The sequence below is a fragment of the Condylura cristata genome, unplaced genomic scaffold (assembly GCF_000260355.1).
Source record: "Condylura cristata isolate star-nosed mole 26May11 unplaced genomic scaffold, ConCri1.0 scaffold00006, whole genome shotgun sequence".
In the NCBI taxonomy this organism is placed as follows: domain Eukaryota; kingdom Metazoa; phylum Chordata; class Mammalia; order Eulipotyphla; family Talpidae; genus Condylura; species Condylura cristata.
This window is the reverse complement of record NW_004567107.1, coordinates 64360622-64384139: the sequence shown is the minus strand read 5'-3', so window position 1 is coordinate 64384139 and position 23518 is coordinate 64360622. Positions and strand designations below refer to the sequence as shown.

The following is a 23518-nucleotide window of genomic DNA, read 5'->3' as shown; positions in this document are numbered from 1 at the left end:
TGTATGCACTCTTGCTGTCCTATGTGTATCAATGTTTGAAAGGCCCTAGGGCCTCCGTCTGTCCTTTGTGCCAGAAGCTCTGTCTCCCCTACCCTGGACTTCCAGAGAAGGAAGAAGATGGCATTATGAGGGTGGGAGAGAAAGGAACACATCTCTCCTGATTTCTAATCAGGGGTGTGACAGCCTTCCCACCCATGGTCCCTCAAGTCCTAAAGTTAACACTCACCCTCAGCTCTGAGTAAGGACAACAATTCCGAAGACTGTCTCTTGGTGAACCAACATCCCAATTCATGGGAACATTTTTGGTGCCTTTTTGTTCCATTGCCTCCTCAAGGATGGCTGCATGGTACTGTAGCACAGTGAGCAGGCTCCTCTCTCCCAACTACCTCCTCCACCACCTGGATTTCACTCATCATCTCATTTCTCATCTCCTGCTGAGCCCTCCCTACAAATAAGCCACCAAAGCAGGTTCTCATATGTGATCCTCAGCTTCCAGGAAGCTGTGTTCCAGTGCTGTTTTAGTCTCTCGGATTCCAAGCTCACCATGCTGAGAGGTCATCAGCTCTGAGCACCCCATATTAGCCCCGGGTGAACCACATCATCTATAGACTGCAGAAGAACTCTGCTAAAGCAAGCCTGACCCTCCCTAGCCTTACCTCCTCCCTCTGAAACCCTGCCCAAGACCCCAGCCTAAGACCTTGCCTGACCTTCCTCCCCCAGAGCAAGCACAACAGCAGATAGCCCACAACCATTCCAGAAGGAGCCCTGTGTCTGAGTGAAGGGATGTGCATCGTCACAGCCTTGAGGAACCAAGGACCGGAAGGGAGGATGAGTCCTCCAGCTCCCCTGTCCTAGACCTCCCCTGTCCTAGGTCCTGAGGAATCAATATGATCGTGAGTGTGGTGTGGCCAGAGCATAGCTTCTCCTCCAGACCCAGATGGCAAAGCTTCTAGTAAAGCCCAACTGACACAGATGTGTCAGTCACTTGTCCGCCTGTGGTACAGGCAAGAGAAAACAGACATGCAAACAGCATGGAAGAAGAGAAAGGGAGTAGTCATATCCAGTCTTCACACTTCAGCTGAAAGGAACTTTCAATTAACTATGTTCTGGTCATTCTCTTCTCTATAGTCCAGCCACAAGCTCTCTTCCTCTCTCCCCAGCCAACTGGGGCAGTGATTTCCAATCTCCCACATTGTTCAGTTGCTCTTTTTGGGCTAAACCACAACATTCTTTATATTTCCCCTGCCAGTCTCTTTCCATACCCTTATCTCCAACCCAAATGATAAGCTCTCCGGAGGAGAGCTTGATAAGCTCTCTGGAGGAGAGAGCTTATCTTCATTACTGCTCAATCCCATGCCTAGCACATAGTTGACAATAAACATTTGCTGTTTGAATGCATGTAGGAATAAAAATCACAGGCAGGTACGTCTCAGTTCAATGGGAGGGCTGTAAACTTTTGGCGATTATATGACTTGGTCAAGGCCACTCAGCCAACAAGTATTTCTGTTACCTGGTCTGTCCAGACTGGACCCTCTCTGGAAGTCTAAACCTACTCATTTTGGGGTCATACAAGTGAATTGAGGCAGACCAAAAAAGGCAAATGGGTGGGATAGAACCCAAGAGATTGGGAAAACTGCACGGGACAGGGCCCAAAGTTCTCTTCTTGCTGCCTGGTGCCTAGGTGTCCCAAAGTGGCAATCCAAAATCTAACTCCATCCCTGCAAAGCAGGGTCCTCTGCCCTGCATCTTAATAATAAATTCCAATTTTGGCGCTTTAGAGACATGGGTGGGGGGTGTTACTATAGGCTCTGTCTCCACCCCTTAGAGCGACACTTGACTCCACCCCAAAGGAATACTCTGACTCCGCCTCTTCCGGGTAACAGGCAAGCCCCACCCTAGTTCGCGACGGAGTCCCTGTGACGTAACGGTAACGGTCTGTTTCCGGGGTGGAGCCAGGGAGGGCGGGAGTTTAGGCTGCGCTGACCCCTCAGCCCCCCTCCAGGTGACCCCAGCCCCCGAAAATCCTCGCCCGGGCCCCCAGATATCCTAACCTCATAGACACCAAGCCTCTCGCCCTGACCCCCTAAATGTCCCAGGCCCCTAAAATGACCAGCCTCCTTATCCCTGACGTTTAGTGCCTCCCAATCTTCAATCCCACCCCATGTGGCAATTGAGGCTTCCCTGGGGCACCTGCCTCATATGATCTGATAACAAGTGAGACTGGTCCTGAGCATGTCAGAAGGGCACCTGGGGTTGGGGAGTCCTTGATCCAATCATGCCGCTCCCCAGGAGACGTTCGGAGCCCGGGACATGTCGGGATTGAGGAGATACGAAGTGGCGCTGGAGGCGGAGGAGGAGTGAGTGGAGGCGGGGTTCTGCGGAGGAGGAATCTACCCGCTACGCGGTGGGGGGAGGGCGCAGGTCCTCTGGGGGCGGGAGGAGCAGGGGGTGGGGCCTCTTAGGGGCGTGGGCTTGTAAGGGACCCGCCTCTAGAGGGCGGAGCGCTCGCGAAAGGGGCGAGGCGTCCGAGGGGCGGAGTCTACGGGGGTCAGCCCGCCCCTCCCCGCCCAGCCCTACGGGGCCCAGCCCGGCTTTGCCCTGCCCCGCCGGGCCCGGCCCGGCCCGGCCCCGCCCGGCCCTGCCCTGCCCTGCCCTGCCTTCTCCCCACAGGATCTACTGGGGCTGCTTCTACTTTTTCCCCTGGCTGCGCATGTGGCGGAGGGAGCGGAGGTGAGGAGATTATGACACCGCGGAAACTCCCGGGGTTTGGACGAGGCTCAGTCTCGGAGGACGGATTGGAGGGGAATTCAGGAGCCCGGGCCCCACCTTATGGCCGTGTCGGGTCGCCCCACAGCTCGGCGCACCCCCGGGAGCAAAAACTGGAGCCTCTGCGGGGACTGATGAGCTGTCTGTCAAGCGGCCTGGGCCCAGCTCCCCAGCGCTCGGGTTGCAGCCTCCCCCGCCGTCCCCCCACCGCCACTGCCCAGCCCACCGGTGCATTAAAGATTTAAACCGAAACCACTTTGCTGCCCTCCTGACTTTGTCGCCTTTGCTGCTGTTCTCCATACCAGCTATTTACTTACTGACCGAACATCCCTCCCCGCACCTGATAGGGTGCCCTTCCACCGTTATCCCTAAGGGTCTCTCACCGGGATCACACCTCCCATTATTATTCGTGATTGCCCTCCACTCTGTTCCCCCACCCCTCATACACACAAATCCATCACTGTGACTTGCCTAAGGGAGAAAATTAAATAGTCCTAGTCTCGTCAACCATCCCAACATTATCCCTAAATTGATGTATTCACATCCCCATTTTTGCTACAGCCTTCCTCCTAATCAGGACTTCCAATCAACTTTTCCTAGGAGTGGATCTAAAAGATTTTAAACCCAGAGTTGTAAGAAATAAGTTGTGAGAGGAGGGAACAATTTCTATACGCCATCTTCCTTTGTCTGCCACAGGGGAGTGACTTGGAAGTGTTGGCAGACTTTCTTACAGGTAATACCCCAACTTCCAGCTTCTCCAGTCAGATCTCTGGAATTGAGAGATACCTGACATTCTATCTTGTAGTTCTTACTTCCGCAGGAGAACCCAAGGGCCAGTACTCCCTGCCACTGCCTTCTCTCTTGGCTTGAGAATCAAAGACTACTGGGTGGTTCTGATTTCTGTTAGGGACTGGCCACTGCATCAGAAAGGATACCAAAGGATTAAAGACACACCCTGTGTATTGGGGGAGGTGGGGAAGGAGTCAGGATGCGAAAGTATCAGCCTGGTTTTGCCTCTACTATAGCAGGTTGTGGCTATAGAGAAGAGTTAGCCCTATATTTGGAGAAACCAAAGGGAGAAAATGGATGCATGCTCAGATGAATTTATTTCTTGCCTTCCTAGGTCTCTGGACTGAAAGTCCAGGAAAGACCACAGAGTATATGGCAAACAGAGCCAGCTAATGGAGAAGACCTGTGATAAGATGATGGTACCTCAATGGCTATATCCAAGCTCTGAGACAAAAGTCCAGACTGGAGGGTGGAAGAGAGAATCTATCTATGGTCTCTGGTACTAGAAGTTCATGTACTCCTTGAACTTTTTGACCCCTACATCCAGATGTCAAGTAGAGTGACCTCTGGGTATGACCACTTTCATGAAATGACCCAGGCTCTTGGCCATTTCCTCACAATGCCTACCTCAAGAACCCTTTCAAAAATAGAGTGCCCTGTCCAGTCCTAGGCTACACCTCACCAGGACAATGTCAGAAGAACTAGCTATCCACAAGATAAAATCTAGGAAAGGGTCTTCAACCTCACCCTGAACAGGAGAGGGAGAATTCAAGCTGTTCAGCCTGGGAGGGTGACTAGTTCCTACTCTAGGAGCTAACGTCCCCCCTGACTGTCACAACAGCCCTGAAGCAGAAAGATGCCCAGGGAGGTATGAATCCCTGACCCAAGAGCAGCCCTGCACCATAGGGGTAGTGGCCCAAAGAGCAGAAGGCTTCAAAGGTACCCCTGCAACAAGATAAAGGCTGGATTACTGGGTTATGACTCAGTTTATGTTTCAAGTACCAAGCAGGATTGGAGGGCTGAAATCTCCAGATCAGAAGTAAGAGATTCTTCAAGGTCCCAGAGGATCTAAATTTAGCAGCTTGCCCCCACCATAGGCAGTCCCCAGCTTTCTGGAAAGGACTGAGGTGAAGGAGGAATTGTAACTTTCAGGGAGAAGGGAAACAAATGCTTGATATGGAATTAGGATGGAAGGGACAGGAAAGAGATGGGAGGATGGGGCTTTAGCAGAGGGCACAAGGGTTGTTGATGTGGGTGGGAAGGAGGGATGTTCCTCTAGTCCCACAGTAGAAAGAAGCTAGAATTTTATTAGAACAAAAGAGGGGCAGGCCCTCCCTGGTAGAGCAGCGGGTTAAAGCACAGCACTGAGAATCTAAAGCCGCTTCCACATGAGTTCGATTCCCGCCTGCCCCGGAGGTGACCACATGGCGTGGCAGACCTCTCCTGACCCGCCCGCTGCTCCCCTCAGCAGTGTACTTCGTGGATCTGCCTGTTCTGCTCCCCACTCTGTCTCTGGTGAAGCCTCTTGCCGCCCCTTAGCCTCTGGCCTGTACCCCAGTTCTGTACGCACAAATAAATAAAAATCTTTAAAAAAAAAAAAGAGGGGCAATTGAGTTGTAGAGTCTTATGTCTCTAATAAACCAGTAATTGAGTCTGGGAGCCCTAGACCCCTGCTGGCAAGAGGCTGACATTCCTGGGACAGGACTAGGCAATAACAGGAAGATAAGATTTGTCTTTTACCTGTTGACAGTAGTAACTGGCACTAAGGAATTTTACCTTTCTTCACTTGGCCTCCATCTGGCTTCTTCCTTGTTTCATCTTCCTGGGGAAAGTAGCCCCTACCCCCAAGTCACCCATACAATACCACTAACTTCTCACTCAATGCTGCCAGCCCCAGCCAAGGTCCCAGCCAAAATTTGTCAGCCAGCGGGCCTATGTTTGGGACCCATTCCCATCAATTTCTCCTGATAAGGTAGGCAGGCTAGAGCAAGAGTTGGGGAGAAAACATGAATGCAAGTTGATGCTGGCCTGCCCTCTACTCCCACTCACCCTTACCACCCCTATAGAATCTGTACTAATATGGTTGTGTGAAGATGGTTGTGAAAACACAAATGAGCGGGAGTAGGACTTTGAGTGTACTGGATTTGTATGATTCTGATGTGGTTGTCTGGCCATGTGAGGTTGAAGGCGTGACCAAGGTGTGACTATGAATGTGTAGCTATGGGTGTATGAGTGTGAACAGCCATGATTGGACACCACTGTGGATCCTTGCTGCCCTTACTCAGTCACTGTGCCATAAGTCCCCGCTGTGGCATCCCCAGCCCTCTTTGTTATAAGGGCTAAATCAAGCTAAAATGTAGAGGCGTACAGGGCGCCTCTCCCCAGGGCAAAAGTCCTGGTATGAAAAACATAACTGGGAAGCCAATACCTGCTGAAAACAGCAGGCAGACATTACGGCCAAGATCAGCTAGAATACCTTACTGGCAAAGATTAGCAGAAAGGTAAGAATAGGGATTAGAGGTAGTATGCTTTGATTATCAAGAACTGTGGAGCCCCCCAAGCTCCTGGTCTCCCCAGCCTGGCTTGCACCAGATGTGTCCCTCCACACATGTACATTCCTCCATGTACTTGGCCATCTTCTCTGAGCCTGGTTCTAAATAAATATGAGACTGTCCATAGACTGGGGCTGTATTTTCTAAGTGTAAGCCTCTCTCACTTGGATTTTAAGTTGTCTTTCCTTCATCCCACTCCACTTCTAATGCTGCCTCCCCGCGAGGCGACACCCAATGCCCTAGCCCTCTTTTCAGATTCTCTGGCAGCCCAAGGGAAATGGCAGTCCTAGAAGAAGGGCACTGTGGATTGTGGCAATTAGGACCCAGGAATGCCACAGGATGAGCAACATCTGCATCTTCACCTGCCTCTGACTCACCCTGTGCCCCAGGGAACAGACATCTAGATAAAAGGTAGGAGAGAGGGAGGGAGCATCCAGCTGAGCATTATGAAGGGGCTGTCACCTACCAACAGCCTCCTGCTGCTACTGTTGCTCCTGAACCCAGACCATGGAGAAGGTGAGTGCTTGGGGGTCTAGAAGGCAAGGGTCTGGATGAATGGGATGGAGGGGCTCAAGAAGCCTAGCCTCCAGCTGGAGGGGTTCTGATGGCCAGATTTTAGATGAAAGCCTGGGAACACATGGTCCCTTTGTCTCCTAGAATTGCCACTGCCTTCCAGCACTAACTGCTGCACTCAGCTCTACCGACAGCCTCTGCCAAATAAGCTACTGAGGAAAGTAATCCAGGTGGAAATGCAAGAGGCTAATGGGGATTGTCACCTTCAGGCCTTTGTGTGAGTGCTAACCCTGGCCCTGACACCAATCACAGCCCCAACTACTGATGCTGATCCCAACCTCAGGCCCCAGCTGCAGTTCTGATGCCACTCAGGTTTTCACCTGTTTTTGCCCTTAATTCTGGACCCCAACCTCATCTGCAAGCTACGACCATGACTTTGAACCCTTTCTTTCCCAGACTTCACCTGTCTCGACGCAGCGTCTGCATCCACCCCCAGAACCGCAGTTTAGCCCGGTGGTTTGAGCGCCAAGGGAAGAGGTTCCAGAGGAATCTGCCCATATGAATTTTTCACTGGAAAGGAAAATGGGGTGGGGCCCTCAAGAACCAAAACAATAAAATAGCATTGTAGATAGTCTCTGAGCGTGGTCTCCAAGTTCTATACCTTGAATCTGAAGCTTAGAGACATGACAATAAAATTCTCTTTATTCACATCTCCACAACCCCCACTAGGGGCAAAGCCAAGAGCCAAGGAGCCACACATACTCCCCATACAACTACAAATACACAGGCATGCAGTAAACACACATTCCCTGCTTTATCTACATGTAGTCACGCATGAACACAGACATACACACCTACACACATTCTTCAGGGATCTCCAGCTCTAGGATGAAATCAGAGGCTCTGGCACCGTTTAGCTGGCAAGTTTAAAACACAAGACTCATAGAAATGGGCTCCAAACAGAACATCAAGCTGAGATACCCCTCCATGAGGATATACTGTCCTGCCTGGTTCTAGTTGTCCATCCATCCACACCAGAAAGACAGTGTTATAGGTGCAATCAACTGAAGACTTGCTGCTCCTCTACAGGTTTGGTGTTCCTAGAAACAGGAGGCAAATCAAGGAAGACAGTAAGACTGGATCTTGGCCCAGAATGATCTTGGCTATCATTCAAGACATCCAAGAATAAAGATGAATAGCCAGTTGAGTCTAGCATCCTCAAAACAAGGAAGGAGTCCATCTAAGAGCCCCAGTACCCTGCAAGCAAGAGTAGAAATCCAATTCTGAGGTCTGGGACTCAAAAATGAATGCTCGGTCCCTGAATACAGACATCAAAAGAATGAAGAGACCTCTTAACTCTTGATTCCCAACACCCTTGCAATGACTAGGGCACCTGGCTCTTAACTTAGACTCTCAAAATGAGGAGCTACAGCTCCAGGTCCAAACCTCCTGTAAGTCCTACTCACCTGGAAGCTTGTCCACTGCAATTATTGGGGCCAAGAACCCAGGCTTTTGGGGTTCATCCTTCTCTCTTGGTCTCAGCCTCAGCCTGGGACATAAAAAGGCAGCTGTCTCCCTAACAATGTAAACCATCTCAGTCCTCCAAAAGGGTTTATTAGTAAAGGGTGAGGAAAGGAATCAGTGAGAATCATGAACATAGGGGTGGAGCTGGGAGAAGTTCAGATTCAGACAGGTTCAGTGAGAAGTCTTGAGGGGTCGGGGTAGTTTATAGGTATCAGAGTAGGTAGAATCAGAGACTGAGGGACCAATGGCAGTCACTTACCAGAGCCCCAGTGCCAAAGCCCCAGCTGCCAGTCCCAAGAAAGAAAAGATTCCCAAAGACGCCAGCACAGCCACCTGCTCCAGGGGGTCCCTATGATCTGGGAGAAGGATGGAGAGAATGTCATAACATGCCACTGTGAGAGCAAATCTGGCCAAACCAGGCGACCCCTTCTGTCTGGGACTGTCTGTCTCCTACAACCTCTTCCCATCTACTCAAGCTCACCAAGAGGCCGAGGGTCTGGCTGCAGGGAGGGCCTTGGAGGAGTGGAACTATCCTCCTGTCCATCCACACCAGGCACCTCCTCCCGCTGTGTGTGTGGCTGGGCCCCAGCTGGTATGGACTTCGACTTCTGCAGGGGCCCTGAAGGGAGGTGACACCTGAGGAGATCTGTCAAAACAGCCGTGCAGGGAGGGGGCACTTGAAAAAGGCAGGGCCAGCTTCTGGGAATGCAGCAGGGGTCGAGGCTGAGAGGCAGGGCTTAAGTTAGATAAGGGGTGCAGGTAACCAAGGCTGAAGGTTGGACCGCAATGCCACACACCTGCACAGGCCAGGCCTGTGCCAGGCTGCCAGCTCTCGCCAACTCATCTAGCTGACGGATGCTGTGGGATGTAGCTCTGCCCTTTAGGTGATTCTCTTACCACTGCTGGGAGTCCCCCAGGCCTCGGGACTCCAGGCACTCCAAGTGCCAGCATCCAGAAAGTCCCGGGCGCTGACCCGCACTGCGTGGGGCAGGCCAGCCACAGCATCTGTGATCACCTCCTCCAATCCAGCTGGCTCCACCTGGCGGGGAACATGGTTTTCTTTGTTGCAAACTTGGAGCTTATTACCCTTCCTCCCAGTCAGCCTGGTAGAGCCAGGACCTCACATGTTGTGACTCACCAGGTCAAGTCTACACTTAGTGTTTGGAAGACAAACGGGCACAGTGGTTACTAGAATAGGCTGTGGTATCAGGCTGCCTGGGTTCCAGTCTTACTGCAGCATTTACTGGGTGACCTTGGGTCTCTCTGTGCCTAACTTTTTCATTTGTAAAATGGAGGTCAGGCCCTCCCCGGCTGGGTTGGAGTGCAGCACTGTGAAGCTATTATAGCCAGCAAAGCAGGAGTTCGATCCCCAGTCAGGGAGCTGACCCACATGATGTGGCAGACCTCTCCTGACCCACTTGCTGCTTCCCTTAGCAGTGTACTTCATCGATCTGCCTGTCCCGCTCCCTGCTCTGCCTCTGGTGAGTCCTCTCACCACGCCTACCCCTCTGACCTGTACCCCAGTTCTATATGCATAAATAAATAAATATTTAAAAAAATTAAATGGAGGTGAGTACACTTAAGTGAGATAATCCTGTAAAATAGCTTAACAAGGGCCCTGGCAGGCAGGCAGCACTCAACAGATACTGGTTATTATCTAAGGAGGCAGCTCCCCAAGAGCTGATGCCAGCCAATCTTTGACATTTCCAGATATGGAAATTCACTACTAGCCTCACTGGATATATAAGTGTTTGATGAGGATGTGCCTCTGGGTGAAAAGCACTCCTTCTCCTAGAAAAGTTATTTTTAAGAAGTTGCTGCTGATTTCCCATAGACGGGCTTACATCAGAGTCACAGCCCTGAAGGGCAAAGGCTGATCTGTTGGTCCCCACTGCCACCCAGCACCAAGCCTGGCCCATGGAAAGCACTCTGTCAGGGAAGGAAACAGGGCTTTGGTGACCTGCCGGTGCTGGAAAGCCACACAGAACATCCAGGAACATGAAACCAGAGACAAGACCCACAGCCCCAGATGAGGACACACTCCAGGTCTCACCGTGGACCAGGCTGGATGCTGTGCTGGACGGTACTGCAGCCGAAACTTGAGCAGGAAGTGGGGCTGCCGGGGCCAGGAGGCAGGGTACATCCAGCTGGCACGCAGACGTCGGGGATAACCAGGTACTGACTCTACCTGCAGTCCCTGGGGTGGGTCAGGGCGCACTGAAGCAGTGGAGACACAAGTCAGGGCAAGTGACAGGTACCCATCCCTTACCCAGAACTTCCCAAGGGGAGATGAGTGTGTGCCTAATGGCATCGGAATGAAGCACTTCCAAGGGGACTGGGGAAACCTTCAGCTTGATCATCTACTAGCCTAAAGAATTGTCATGCACATTATAAAATGAGATGAGATCTGGAGACAGGTTTTTTAAATGTTTGTTGAGTGAATAAAAGAGTGATTCTTCTTTCCATTCAAGGAAGAATATGGATCAACCCAAATTCCAGAAGAGCTTTAATGTAACCATTCCACACAGAGAAAGAATATGAAATATGGTGGCCTTCACCACAGGGTCTAGAAGCAGAGAGGCATTTCCTGGAGCAGGCAGCCAGGAAAGACTTCTGGGATGGCTCCAGTGACAGCAGCCTCTAGGGAGTGTGTGCAGAGGTAACCCTGCCTCCTGGGCTCAGATCTCTTTAACTCCCCAGTCTCCATGTGGGCCATCTGTGTGATGAAAGGGGTCTTTACTGGAAGGAAACTGGGAGCTCTGGGAGGAGAGTTCTGTATTGGGATAGCTGTACTCTGGAGTTTACTTGGAGTCTCTATGGTGAGGAAGTAGAGGGCTTCTAGGGATGATACTCACATATGCTCTGCAAGCTCACATCCAGCAAGCGTGTGCTAGCGCCCAGGGGGTTCACCTCAGTCACATTGATCCGGTACTGGCTCCAGAACTCTGCACCATGGACCACACAGCGGGCAGCCCCCGGGGGTTCCTGTGGGCATGGCCAAGGTCCTGTGGATAGACTCAGCCTAGAAGGGAGGATGTGGTCTTAGACTTTGGAAATGCTTATTGCAGTATCTAGCTAGAGCTCCCAGCCTCTCCTTCATGTCCTACCTTTCACCATCAGCTCCTGGCACCGTCTTCTTCCTGGCAGGAAGGGGACCATCTGAGGTCAGGAAACAAAAGAGGTTCCTCTCCCCCTCTCTGGGGCCTTCCTTGGGACCTCCATCCCTGCCCCCCATACCCACATTGTGCCAACACACCCAAATGTAGAGGTGTACACACCCGATCATGCACACACCTGTAGGAGGTGAGGTAGCGGGTAGGTAAACCGCTAACCTGACTTGGACTCCAAGTGCAGGAGAAGTTCTCATAGTCAGCTGCTTGACAGGAGACGACAGGGCGGGCTGGAGGGTCTAGAGACAGAGGGGACAGCTGAAGTCTATCCCAGAGAGCTACTCAGGGAATTCCTGAATTCCCTCAGGAATCCTGTATTTCATCGCTGCCACCCAAAACTCCCTCCCCAACTCACAGCCCAGATGAAGGGTCACCATGCCCCCAAGTGCACCATCCAGGGTCCGACAGATGTAGGTGCCCTCGTCGGTGCTATCTGCCTGGGCCAGGACTAGTTCATGCCCTAATCCAGAGTCAGGTCCCTGGAGCAATCTCGACTCACCATCCCGAAACCAGGACACTGGGACCCTGAGGAAGTGATGACAGACAGAGGGAAGATTTAAAGCACAAGTCAGATGAAGCCACAGGTCCCATTGGCTTCTTGAAAGAAAACCCAAACTCTTTTTAACTCACTTAATCAGCCCCTGGTGATCCAGCCCATACATTCCTTCCTACCTCTCCCCAGCTCCCCTACTGCACTGATCTGTGGTCTTTCTGTTCTATAGTGTGTCACTCAGGCCCACGTCAGGCACATGCACTAGCTGTCCCTCTGTCAAGAATACGTATGCCCCTGCCAGACATGGCTGCCTCCTCCCTCCCTTCAGAAATCAACTTCAGTGCCACCTCTGCAAAGACACCTGCCCTGATTACCAATAAAAATTAACTATTCTGTTAAGCTCTCCTCCATCACTCTCTCTTGATTTTTTGCCCTCAGGTATTACTACCTGGCAAGGTTCTTGTTTGCTTATTGTCTGTCTACCCCACTAGGAAGCAAGTTCTGCATCCCAGGCCCAGAACAGGGCAGTTACTTAGAAGGTGCTCAATATCTGTTCATTGAAATTTTCTGTTGATTAAGGACCATTTTGGGGCTAGAAACAGATGGAGGTACAGGGGTGTGAGGACTGGGCAGGGCCAAGAAAAGGTCACAAGGGCCCTCTCTGGTGGCCAAACGTGTTGAAGTGCAGCACTATGAAGCGATCAGCAGCTGGCTGCTGCAGCAGAGTTCAATTCCCTGCCGCCCACCCGCCGTGGGGGCTGACCCACATGGCACAACAGGATCCTGCTCAGCCTGCCCGCTGCTCCCTTCAGCAGTGTGTTTCAGTCCATTTGCCTGTTCTGCTCCCCATTCTGTCTCTGGTGAATCCTCTCAGCCCTTGCATCTCTGGCCTGTACCCCAGTTCTGTATGCATAAATAAATCAATCTTAAAAAGAGAGAGAGAGAGACAGGGACACAGGGTCAGGGCAGAGGGGCACTTACCCAGCAGTCACTCCAGGGCAACACAAAGTCATGGACCTGCCAGGCTGCCCATACTGGACTCCTGTGGAGGACAAATCTGAGGACTCTTCCCTTTCCCTCTCTCGTACCCTCCCCTACCGGACCCTCCACTTTATGAGAGTGACAGGGTTATGAGCAAACTTTTAAGCCACAGGTGGGGCCATTTGATCAAACCGTCATTTCTAATTTGAATGAGGTAGAGGTCAGAAGACAGGGTAGAAGGGGAATGCTGCCAGGCTGGATGTCAGGTGTTGGAATTACAGTTTAGGCTTGGAAAGAAGCCACAGTAAAGGCAGCAAGCCACAAGTCAGAGCTGGGGTCATAGAATAGGGTTCTTCTCACCTGGGGGGCCCCAGGCCTGGGGGCAGGGGGAAGAGGCAGACACCAGAGCTGTAGCCACGGCCACCAGGACCCTGCTCAGCCCTGAGCAACTGCTGCTCATCTGTGTGGAGAGAGGCAAGGTTATGATCCCCCGCGCCTTAGAGGGAAGGCTATAGCCTGCTTCCTCCTTTCCTTCTTTTCCCAAACTGATGTTCTGGGGAAAAAAACTGAGGGACCAAGTTGAAGGATACCAGAAATCATTGGGGGATCTGATCTAAGTGTGTACACACACACACATCCTCCCTCCATCTCAGTCCTGGGCTTAGGGCCCAGAACAAAAGCCGGAGGCAACAGACGGTGCCAACACCACCACCCTTGGCGCCCACCCCTGGCACCAACAGCTGGCACTGGCTCAATCACTCCTATCAACTCCTCCAATCCAGCTGTTGGGGGTTCTGGTGTCCACCCCACCTGACCCAGGGCTAATCATTGCTTCTGACTGACACAAGGCAGCGTCTTCACCCTGGAGCAGGAGTCTGTTATTGGTGGGTCTGAACCCATCCTGTACTCCTGCCATGAGACCTGGCTGCCAAGCCCTTTTCCTCTGGGCCAGCTCCTTGTTCTGGCTACTTGGGCCACTCATTGGGCCTGACTCTGGAATCTTGTTGGTCCCAAGCCTGAGAGCCTGGATAGGGCTAGGGTGCAGGCTGAGGCTGCAGAGTTAAGCAGATCCAGATGCCCTGGCTGCTGCCAAAGGCTGGGGGCGGGCGAGGAGCCAGCAGATGGAGACAGGGTGGCGGGGAGGGGAGAGGAGACTGAGAAGAGCAGGGCGCCTGCAGGGATAGGGCCCTGGGGTAGGGGCCACATGCCTGAGAGATGCTCACAAATCAGGACTGGGAGGCAGTGGGGGTTCACAGAGGCACAGGCTGGGCTGAGGCAGCAGGAACTCAGAAAGGCTGAGAAAGAGGTAAGCAACAGTGTGTTATGGGGGTTGGGGTGCTAGGAAAGAGAAATTCTAGATGGGGAAGGGAAAAGCCAGCGGAGAAAAGCAAGGGAGAAATAAGCATGAGGACAGGAGAAGGGGAGATGGGAGATGGGAGCAGGCCTGATGAGAATTCCCGAAGAGAAAGTGCATTGACCCTTCCCCAGTAGGGCAGACAGTGGCTTCCACGTGTCTGTGTGTCTGTCTGTGTTTGCGGCTCACCCCTGTGCCCTGAACTACATGTACCCTGCTCAGCCCCACCCTACCTCGGTGATCCCAGTGGCTGAATGTCCATGGCCTCCAGGACTTCCTCCCACCAGCTACAGCACCGTCTCAGCTCCACTCAGTTCTGGGACCCCAGAACTGTCTGGCTTCCCCTTCCCTGCCCCCGCCCCTCTGGGCCCTGGAGCTCAGCCACCCCTAGCCAGGCCCCCTCCCCCCTCCTTCCTCCTCCCTCCTCTCTTCCCACCCTCCTCCAACCCGAGGCCAGGGTAAGAGAAGAGGCCTCCCCCCAGTCTGGAAAGAAAGCCACAGGCACAGTTAGGGCCAGAGGAGGGAGAGGAGGTTGCTTATGTCGCTGTCAGTAAGAGATTCCCTGCGTTTTCACACAGCCAAACAGCCACATTCACGCATGGATTCACTAAGCAGAGTCAACAAAAAGACACGCCCTGAACACACGTGGACACAATCAAATAAAAAAATCAGACACATATTCAGGCTCCCACTCTTTTCACTCTCCAGCAAACATTTCCTTAGGGCACAGCTGCCTGTGTTTTGAGGGGAAGGGAGGCCCCAGGTTGGGGGAAGGGGATATAAAGAAAAGGCGGAGAATCTAGCTCCCCTTCCCCTGGATGTTCCAGTCCTTTCTTACCTCTTCTCCTCTTCCCCCTCCACTCTTTGGGCCCCAGCACCAGGAAATGCCTTTGGTCCCTGGTGCCAGATATACAGGACTCACTCACCCTTAGACCTGCATTCTCAGATACAGTCACTCATAGTCATACCAACACACTCAGAATCCCCACTCAGATTCAGACACTTATACATACATATAACCATACACTCAAACTGACACACTTCTGCTCCCTTACACTGCCACACACACAGGATTTTGCTTCTGGCATGGGGACACAGCACTTCCCAAAAGCAATGCCTTCTGGTGGTTTAAGCCCCCTCTTCCAGGGAGCTCTCAGCAATGGCAGATCTGCAGCTCATCATGGTTCCAGACACCCAGGTAGCCAAGAGGAAGATAGACAGGGAAGCCAGGTACAGGCCACAGAGAGCGACAGAGATGCAGAGACCCAGGAGTACCAGAACTAAAAGGCAGATGCATTGAGAAACCCAGCGAGACAAAACTGTGGTGAGACAGAGATAACTCTGGGAAGATAGCAGGAGGCTGAGAAAAAGAAATAGAAAGAAACTGAGTCAAGGAACTAGAGAAGAGGGAAGAGTAGGCCAGTGACAGGGATTCTTGGACACAAAAAGGAGGGGAAGCATGTGCTGGGGATGGATCTGTTAACATTGGACACTAAATAGAAATGTCAGTCCCGCTGGCTGTTGAAATGAGTCCCCAAGAAAGGAAAAACAGCTTGACTCCCAGAGTCTAACAGTGAGGATACAGGATACACACACAGTTCAAGCTCACTCTTGCTCTGCTATTGCTGAAGTCACATACTGGCACACACCAACCCAACCACCCACTCTCACACTGGCAGACACTGTCTGAAACCCCACAGAGACCTTCCCAAAACACATTCCCTGATGTGGTCACAGCCCTCTCACATACACAAACACATAACCAGCCTCTCACCAAAAACTGCGCATGGACAGATACACACATAATCTCACACTGTGCAGCCACACACAGAGCAGTCACATTAGCTGACAGTTGCACTGAGTGACACTCGGAGTCTCACACCCTGACATGGTCATACACAGCTCCACAGGCACACATACTGACAGCCGGCCAACCACTCTGAGCCCTACAGCTCATTTACCCCCTGCCCCGCCTCCTCCTGGCAAGGCTTCCTCCTGTACACCCGTCAGACCCACCAGGCCTCACCTTCTGCGGCTGCCGCCGCCAGCGCCCTCTGCCCTCGCCCTCTGCCCCTGGCCTCAACTCCCTCCCGCCCTGGGGCCCCGCATTTGGGGCGGCTCCACCCAAGCACCAATGGAAGGAGAGGGGTGATGGGGGGGGGGGTTCTCGGCCCATTGGAGCCTCCAACTGCCAATCACCCCCCTCCACCCCCACCTCTGCCGGACACTTCCTGTCCTGTCCGGGCTGAGGAGCCTGCAGGGGATAGAGTCTGAAGCTGGATTCCTGGGTCCTTCACTGAAGGCTTGTCCTCCCGAGACCATAAGATTAGATGTTTTTCAGATCTCTTATTCCTCCTGGCTGTCTGAAAATAAAGTCACAATTTCAGTGGCTCAGGAGGCACTGGGCAGGTGACTGGAGAAGCTGAAGGTGCCCCGACTCCAGATAAGATAAAGGACTCTGGTGTAAGGCATTTGCCCTCAAACTTTGCTGGGCATGGTAGTTTTAAAGCTGCCAGGCTGTTGTCTATACCAATTAAATCAAAATCTCTGGAGGATGCCCCTAAGTATCAGTATCGTTTAAAAGTCCCAGATGTTTGGAAAATATAGCTAATCAAAGGTCTAGGGTGAGGTGTGTATGCATGTTCCTATGTATCTGTCTCAAGAAATTAGCCACTCATTCAGGGCTCTCGTCCACTCTCTAGCCACTGTGGGCTCCCACGAGGTGTGTATCGTGTCTGTCTGTGCTTCCAGTCTAGGTCAACACTCCAAGACCCAGGCCATTCTCCAGGGTCTCAAGGCAGAGCCCTGGACAGGAAAGTAGGCAACCGGGTTCTCCTGGGCCAGATCGTCACCGCCCAGCCTGGCATGATTTTCCTTCCCAGAGACTTGGTTCCCTTGATAGAGGGTGGAGACAAAAAGCATCCTGGTCATGCCTGCATTGCTCACCAGCCTTGTCACAAACCCAAACCTAAAAATTTGACGCCAGGCAGTTATCAGGTCTCCTGGACCGTGTGATCTTGTTCCTGCACTCAGTCTTGCCAGGGAAATATTTAGAGGGAAGGAGGTAGACCCAGGGTCACCCCAAGAACCACCCACGGAGGCTCCTAACTTGGCAGTCCCTTTCCTAGCGGTGCTGTTTCTGTCCCACACAGTGATGGGGCCACAGGGGCACCAGAGGTGTGCAGAGCCTGCACTTGCAGGACACATGTGGGAGTTGGAACAGCCAAAGACACAAAGCCATGTACACGTTCCCCACCCGCCCTTCAGCCCCTGTGGGCTGGAACACAGCCAAGCTGCAGCCACTCACAAAGCCAGGGATCTGGCCAGGGGCCCAGGGTCTGGCCACTGACCATTGAGACCAGGAACCTATTCACCCGCTGCCCAGACTTGGTGAATTGATACCCTAGGAGTAGTGGTAAAAAGCTGTGGTCTTCCCAAAGTCTCAGTCACAGTCAAGAATATAGGATTTGGGGGCCTCCCTGGTATCCTAGGGGTTAAATCTCAGCACTATCACTGCAACAGCCAGAGTTCAATCCCCAGCCAGGGAGCTAACAGACCTCTCCTGTTTCATTGGCTGCTCCCCTTAGTATACTTCAGTGAATCTACCTGCTCTGCTCCCCACTCTGTCTTCGGTGAATCCTCTCACTCCCCTCACTTCTGGCCTATACTCCAGGTTTTCTACATAAAAACAAATAAGTCTTTTTTTTGTTAAGATTTTTTAATTTATTTATGCATATAAGAATGGAGGTACAGGCCTAAGGTGCAGAGGATGAGAGGATTTCCCAGAGACAGAATGGTGAGCAGAATAGGCAGACTTCCTGAAATACTGATGAAGGGAACAGCGGGCAAGACAGGAGAGAGGTCTGCTGCGCCATGTGGGTCACCTTCCTGGCTGGGATTGAACTCATGCTGAAGTGGCTGGGATAGCCTGATAGCCCTGAGAATTTAACTACTGCATCACCAGGGAGACACCAATAAATTAAATCTAAAAAAAAATCAGAATTTTAAAATAATTTCTTAAACTTGGATACCTTCTGTTACTCCAGAAGTAAGAATCTTTAGCCCAGGCATAACACCATTTGTTCAGATTTGGAGTAAAATCTTTGTATCCCTGGGTTTTTGCACATCTTCAGGCAAAAGCAAGTCATGGTTGGAACTGTTCTTTGAGTCTTTAATCCCAGACCCCCAAAGGTTAGAGTTCACATTCCTCTGGTGTTAGAACATGTGATTAAAGTTTGAAAAGCACACTTTTATTGACCCCACATCTGCCCAAATCCTAGTCCCTGATTCCCCCAGGCAGACGGGCCTGTGGTTAGTGTGGTCAGGCGATGACTGCTGTCTCCCTCTCGGTCTGTCCCAGGCTGTAATGAACCTCAGGAAGTGCCCTTAGTCTCTCCGCAGCCTAGAAAAGGAAGAAGGGCCAATCAGAGAGGATAAGAGCCACCCAGAATAGTGTTTTTGAGTGTCCAGAAGACATCAGGGTAAGGCTGCAGGACCAGGAAGCAGATGGTAAGGATTGCTGGAATCACCAGAGAATGAAGTTGTATAGCCCCTGCATCTCTAAGAATGCCCAGGTTATAGCAGTTCTCACAGGTTATGATTACTGAGATGCCTTAAAGAATACGAAGAGGAAAGGAGACCTGAGGATCCAGGGTGCCCTGAGTCCTGACCTGCTCGGGGGTGAGGTCTCTCTGAGCCTGGGCAAGCATTTCATAGCCAACCATGAATTTGCGGACAGTGGCAGAGCGTAGGAGTGGAGGGTAGTAATGAGCATGAAGCTGCCAGTGGTCCCAGTTGGTGTCCGCCTTTGATGCTGTGGGAGCCCCTGAAAGGAAGAAGGCAGAGATGGCAGGGAAGAGCACTTTTTAATTCTTCAGCCTAGTTCTCACCCCCAAACCAGGCTAGGTGCCTGAAATCTACATCTTTCAGCATTCCCTGCCATGTGAACTAACCCAGGAAAGGACACTGGGAGGCATAGTTTCACCAGGTTCATTTTTCTACCCTCAGGCCCAGCATCCCTGCTCTGGAGATTTTCCCCCAGCAAGTTTTTCATGACTTGCAGTCCACTGGGGTGGGTCCCTGAGGGTCAGAAATAGTGTTGGGGCCAGAAATGAGTGCGCAAAAAGTCTCACCGTGCCAGCCCATGGAGTAGGGAAAGGAAGTCTCAAATAGGTTGTCATACTTGGTCAAGAGCTTCTTCATAACAGAGGCTAGATCTGGAATCAGAAACTGACTCTTAGCTTGGGGCACAGAGGCTGGCCCTGCCAGGGTCATCCCCATCCAGAACCAGTCCCAGGGTCCCAGTTGAGAGACTACCATCACGCTCAGCAGCAGTCAGCTCAGGCAGACGTCGCACATGCCGACGAGGCAGCAGCAGTGTCTGAAAAGGCCACACTGCCCAGAAGGGGACCAGCACCAACCAGTGCTCACTGGTTAGGACCAGACGTTCCTGGACAGATCCAGTGGTGATGAGGTCATCAAGGTGGGTGTGGAGGTAAACAAAGAGGCAGGGAGAGAAGAAAAAATGTACCTAGACTCTCATAGCCTTCTACCACCTCCACCAGTATCAGCCTAGTCCAAAGCACTACCATCTCTGCTTTATTAGATTATTGCTATGGCCTCCTAGCAAATCTCTCTACAACTTTTCTTTTACCCTTTCCCTTCATACACCTCTCTCTTTTAGGGTGAGGTTAAGGGCTCCTTAGGGTCACCCACCTTCCTAAGCAGCTCCTGGCGGCCATATTCCACGAGCAAGGGCTCTCCATGTTGACTCTGATAGGCTCCCTGAGATCGCTCTTCACGCTGGACAATATCTGGCAGGAAACTGCTAGCCCACACCTATCAAGGAGTAAGAATAGAGAACATCAGGCAGATCCTTCACCCCCAACCCTCCATTATACTAGCATACTTCTCTGGCCCACCTTTATTCCACTTCCCCTCACTACAGTGTTAGCCTAGACTCAGCCCCAAAATCCACTAGAGGCCCTAACACATTTACCTGGCAGTGGGGGTGGGGGTTGGAACAGCCCATCATGGCTCCTTTGTTCTCAAAGATCTATCAATTAGGGGTAGGGCACTTTAGTAACCAAAAAGACACCAAGTTAACCTCTCCTGTAGTAATAGGAATGCCACCCCCCAGAACCAAAGCTGTACCACCCCTTCCCTGCCCAACTGGGAAACGGGGCCACCTCACAGACCTGTACCCAAGGGTACTGGGCACCCAACTCTTCTGTGACTGAGGCCCATGCATCGACAACAGCCCGGATCTCAGGGACTGACATGAGTGGCAGCGTCACATCCGACCAGGGGTGGAAGCACATGACCTTACTAAGTGGTGAGGGAGGGGAGGAGGGAGGTATGAGGATTAGGACTTGACTGTACTAGGGGCAGGGCCCATCACCAGTTCTCAGTCCAGGCCCTGTTTTAAAAAGTAAACTCCATAGTTACCAAACTCCACGAGCAGGCTCTGCTTGGAAAAGAGGGTGATCGCTGGGACCTGAGATAAAAGGGAATTATTATCTGCAATAGAGGTCCCCCAAAGGGGGCCCTCCCTGATGGCGCAACAGGTTAGAGCACAGATTGCACTGTGAAGCTATCTGCAGCCACTGCAGCATGAGTTGGATCCCCAGCCAGGGAGATGTGACCCACATGGTGTGGCAGAACTCTCATGTCTTGGCCGCTGCTCCCCTCAGCTGTGTACTTCAGTAGATCTGCTTGTTCTGTTCCCTACTCTGCCTCTGGTGAATCCTCTCAAACCCCACCCCCACCCCCACGTCTGGCCAGTGCCCCAGTTCTTGTATGCATAAATAAATCAATTTTTTTAAAAAGTCCCCCAAAGGCCCAACCTCTCCCCCCCCCACCTCCCCAACAGTGGCTACAGCAAGGTTACCTGGACTGGGCGCATCAGGCTGTAGCGCTGGGAAGTCATTGTCAAACAGAAAGGTGCCATCGTAGTGGGGGTTTACCTACTGACAAGAATGAGCTAGAAGCATTCACTGCCCAATACCTTAGTCATTAGCTGTGCTTCAAGGGCTGGACAGACTTTACCAGGTAGGGCAGGTCCACTCTAGGGCCAAAACAACTTGGTGGGGTATAACCCAAAAGGCAGTCCAATGGCCGGGTGGGTGGGGGCTGGCATTAAGAGGGAGCTACTCTCCCTGGTCCAGCTTGCAGATGTAGACTCTAACGGCTTACCTCTCCATTGGCCCGTGTGGCCCCGGGACACAGAGGATTGTGAGGATCATGGCGTGGCACCGTTTTCTGCAAGGAGGGTTCTACTTGCCCCTGCCAGGGTCTCTTCATGCGGTGAGCTGACACAAGCACCCACTCATCCTGCAACGGGTTGTAGCGGATATGCTGGTGCTCTAAGGGCAGAGAGTCGAGACAGGTCAGCAAATCTCTCTGGACTCCTCTCCCTTGGGTCTCCCCGCCTCCGCCAGGCCCAAGTTCGGAGGTGCTCTCGGCCCCTTCCTGCCCAGGAGTTAAAGGGCCCGACTAGGACATTCCCAGCACCATATATATGGCCGGCAGCTCCAACACCGGCGAGTCCCTCCGCCGCACGGGTGGGCGCGCCGACTTGGGTGTAGGAACGAGAACTTCCTAATGAATGGGAGGGCTCGGCTCCGCGTCCAAACCAGTCCCGAGGCCCAGCAGTTACCGCTTGCCCGGAAGGTTGTAGCCGTGGCGTCCGCCTCTGGCGCCGACTGGTGCGGCTCAGTGTCCGCTCCGCCGTGCGACATGAGGCCACAGAGGGGGAAGCGCCTGGAACGTAGGCTGCCACCGGGTGGGACAGTAGGGAATGCCGGCCCAGCAGCCAGCCGCCCCTCAGGCAGCCCTAGAGCTGCCCGCCCCAACCCCCTGATTGGCCAGCCGCCGCCGCGTGACTTCCCGGGGGCGGGTCAGCAGGCCATGGGGGCGGGGCTCAGGCAGCCTAGCACCCCAGGGCACCAACTTCTGGGTCCGGCTCCACCTAGGGCCAATCCGCTACTGGAAGCACCGCCCTAAAAACACCTTAGGGCAGTTTCCTGGGCTCCTGGACACTCACATGATTGCTTGGCTGCATTCATTCATTTGGTCATTCATGCAGCAGATATTTACTGAGTATCTACCAGGGCCAGGAACCTAGCGTCCTTGTGAGTCAAAGAGCTGCTCCTATGTGCACAAGGCAGGTATGGCCTCTACCCTCCCGGAGCTTTTATTCTAGGATACTTTTATTCTAGGATAGAGTGAAGGAATAACCCTAAATCCACAATCGCTTAACTGCTCAGCACCATGGTGGAGGTAAAGCAATCTTGGGGCAAGGTTTCGTCAGCTTCATCTGAGCTCTGTCCTCAGGCATTAGCTGTAAGAGTGAGTACTTCACCATAAGCAGACCCCTCCCACAGGCAGTAGAAAAAGATTTGAGAAAAAAGGCTAGGTAGATATAAAATCAATCTTTCTCTCCCTCCCTCTCTCTCTCCCTCACACACATACAAATACACACCAAACACAAGTGAAGTTAGTAGGTTAAGAGGGCTATGAAAAATCTGAAAATGTGTACTGAATATCAGACATTCCAGTCATCACCTGTATGAGGTTGGAATGACTTTTTTACATACCCCCTTCCTTTCTCCAATTTTCCCTTGTATCAAACCAAGTGAATGACAGAATTCAAAATAGGCCACTGGCATTTTAGAGAGCCATCCAAATACTGTCTCAATTACAGGGCCTCCCTAGTGGTGTAAGGGTTAAATCTCAGCCCTATCACCACTACAGTCTGAGTTTGATCAGCAGCTAGCTAAACCATATATGGTACAGAAGACCTCTTGGGTCTCACACCTTGCTCCCCTTAGCATTTTATTTCAGTAAATCCACCTATTCTACTCACCATCTTGTCTCTAGTGAATCCTCTTACCCCCATACCTCTGGCCTACATAGAAATTTTTTTATGCAAAAATATTAAATAAAATTTTAAAAATAAGTAAACTCCCTCCCCATCTCATAGTGAGGAAGATAGTCCTCAAGGTCATCCAAAGGATAAGAGGTCAAACTGAGATTTCAACCAAGTTTTCCAAGTTCTTCCTATTGCGCTGAAATGTCTCTGAAACTTCAGTGAGCTCCAAGACTAAAAGCTAGCAATGTAACAGGGTGATCCCCAGGAAAAGGGGAGGTTCCAGGCTCCCTACCCCATGCAGGAAAGGATAGAGTTGAAAACGGAGTAGAAGCTGGAAAGAAGACTGGAGAAGGAAGAATAGAAAGCAAGGAGACCTGGAGGAAGCAGATGAACCACAGATATGTGAAGAAGCTATACTTTGCTTCTTGGTCTTGGACTAGTTGAAACAGATGTGGGTGAGAGAGGTTAATGATAGAAGCTTTCATTTTGATTTTGTTCTTTTCC

General features: G+C 52.0%; 3 protein-coding genes and 1 long non-coding RNA gene across 9 annotated transcripts; 2 read left to right on the top strand and 2 right to left on the bottom strand.

Moving 5' to 3' along the window:
* Positions 1-1885: 1885 nt before the first annotated feature.
* On the top strand, positions 1886-3018 carry LOC105853255. 2 transcript variants are annotated; one of them, XR_001145123.1, is made up of 4 exons: positions 1886-1927; positions 2290-2357; positions 2671-2730; positions 2855-3018. It is a non-coding gene; the product is annotated as an uncharacterized LOC105853255 (long non-coding RNA). The 2 variants fall into 2 exon arrangements; XR_001145124.1 differs by lacking the exon at positions 1886-1927 and adding an exon at positions 1948-2002.
* A 3535-nt stretch (positions 3019-6553) lies between these two features.
* Positions 6554-7182, top strand: CCL27 (chemokine (C-C motif) ligand 27). The gene is made up of 3 exons (XM_012721144.1): positions 6554-6623; positions 6765-6897; positions 7077-7182. Exons 1-3 carry the CDS (start codon positions 6554-6556, stop codon positions 7180-7182), a joined length of 309 nt encoding a protein of 102 aa, XP_012576598.1.
* A 129-nt stretch (positions 7183-7311) lies between these two features.
* Positions 7312-16202, bottom strand: IL11RA (interleukin 11 receptor, alpha). 3 transcript variants are annotated; one of them, XM_012721116.1, is made up of 13 exons: positions 16169-16202; positions 13149-13248; positions 12789-12849; positions 11670-11839; positions 11439-11553; positions 11252-11284; positions 11000-11166; positions 10198-10361; positions 9042-9183; positions 8626-8790; positions 8404-8500; positions 8087-8169; positions 7312-7720 (listed from the first exon to the last, which is right to left on the bottom strand). In XM_012721116.1, exons 2-13 carry the CDS (start codon positions 13246-13248, stop codon positions 7704-7706), a joined length of 1314 nt encoding a protein of 437 aa, XP_012576570.1. In that variant the 5' UTR covers positions 16169-16202; the 3' UTR covers positions 7312-7703. The 3 variants fall into 3 exon arrangements, with proteins under 3 accessions (XP_012576570.1, XP_004678091.1, XP_012576571.1); XM_004678034.2 differs by having other exon boundaries at positions 8626-8763; XM_012721117.1 differs by lacking the exon at positions 16169-16202 and adding an exon at positions 14376-14469.
* A 1994-nt stretch (positions 16203-18196) lies between these two features.
* GALT (galactose-1-phosphate uridylyltransferase) lies at positions 18197-21979 on the bottom strand. Of its 3 annotated transcripts, none has more exons than XM_004677750.2 (11): positions 21800-21979; positions 21337-21506; positions 21032-21107; positions 20590-20638; positions 20340-20469; positions 20141-20197; positions 19858-19980; positions 19459-19591; positions 19275-19358; positions 18813-18967; positions 18197-18544 (listed from the first exon to the last, which is right to left on the bottom strand). In XM_004677750.2, exons 1-11 carry the CDS (start codon positions 21879-21881, stop codon positions 18464-18466), a joined length of 1140 nt encoding a protein of 379 aa, XP_004677807.1. In that variant the 5' UTR covers positions 21882-21979; the 3' UTR covers positions 18197-18463. The 3 variants fall into 3 exon arrangements, with proteins under 3 accessions (XP_004677807.1, XP_012577106.1, XP_012577107.1); XM_012721652.1 differs by having other exon boundaries at positions 18198-18544; positions 21807-21890; XM_012721653.1 differs by lacking the exon at positions 21800-21979 and adding an exon at positions 21655-21791 and having other exon boundaries at positions 18198-18544.
* Positions 21980-23518: the final 1539 nt, after the last annotated feature.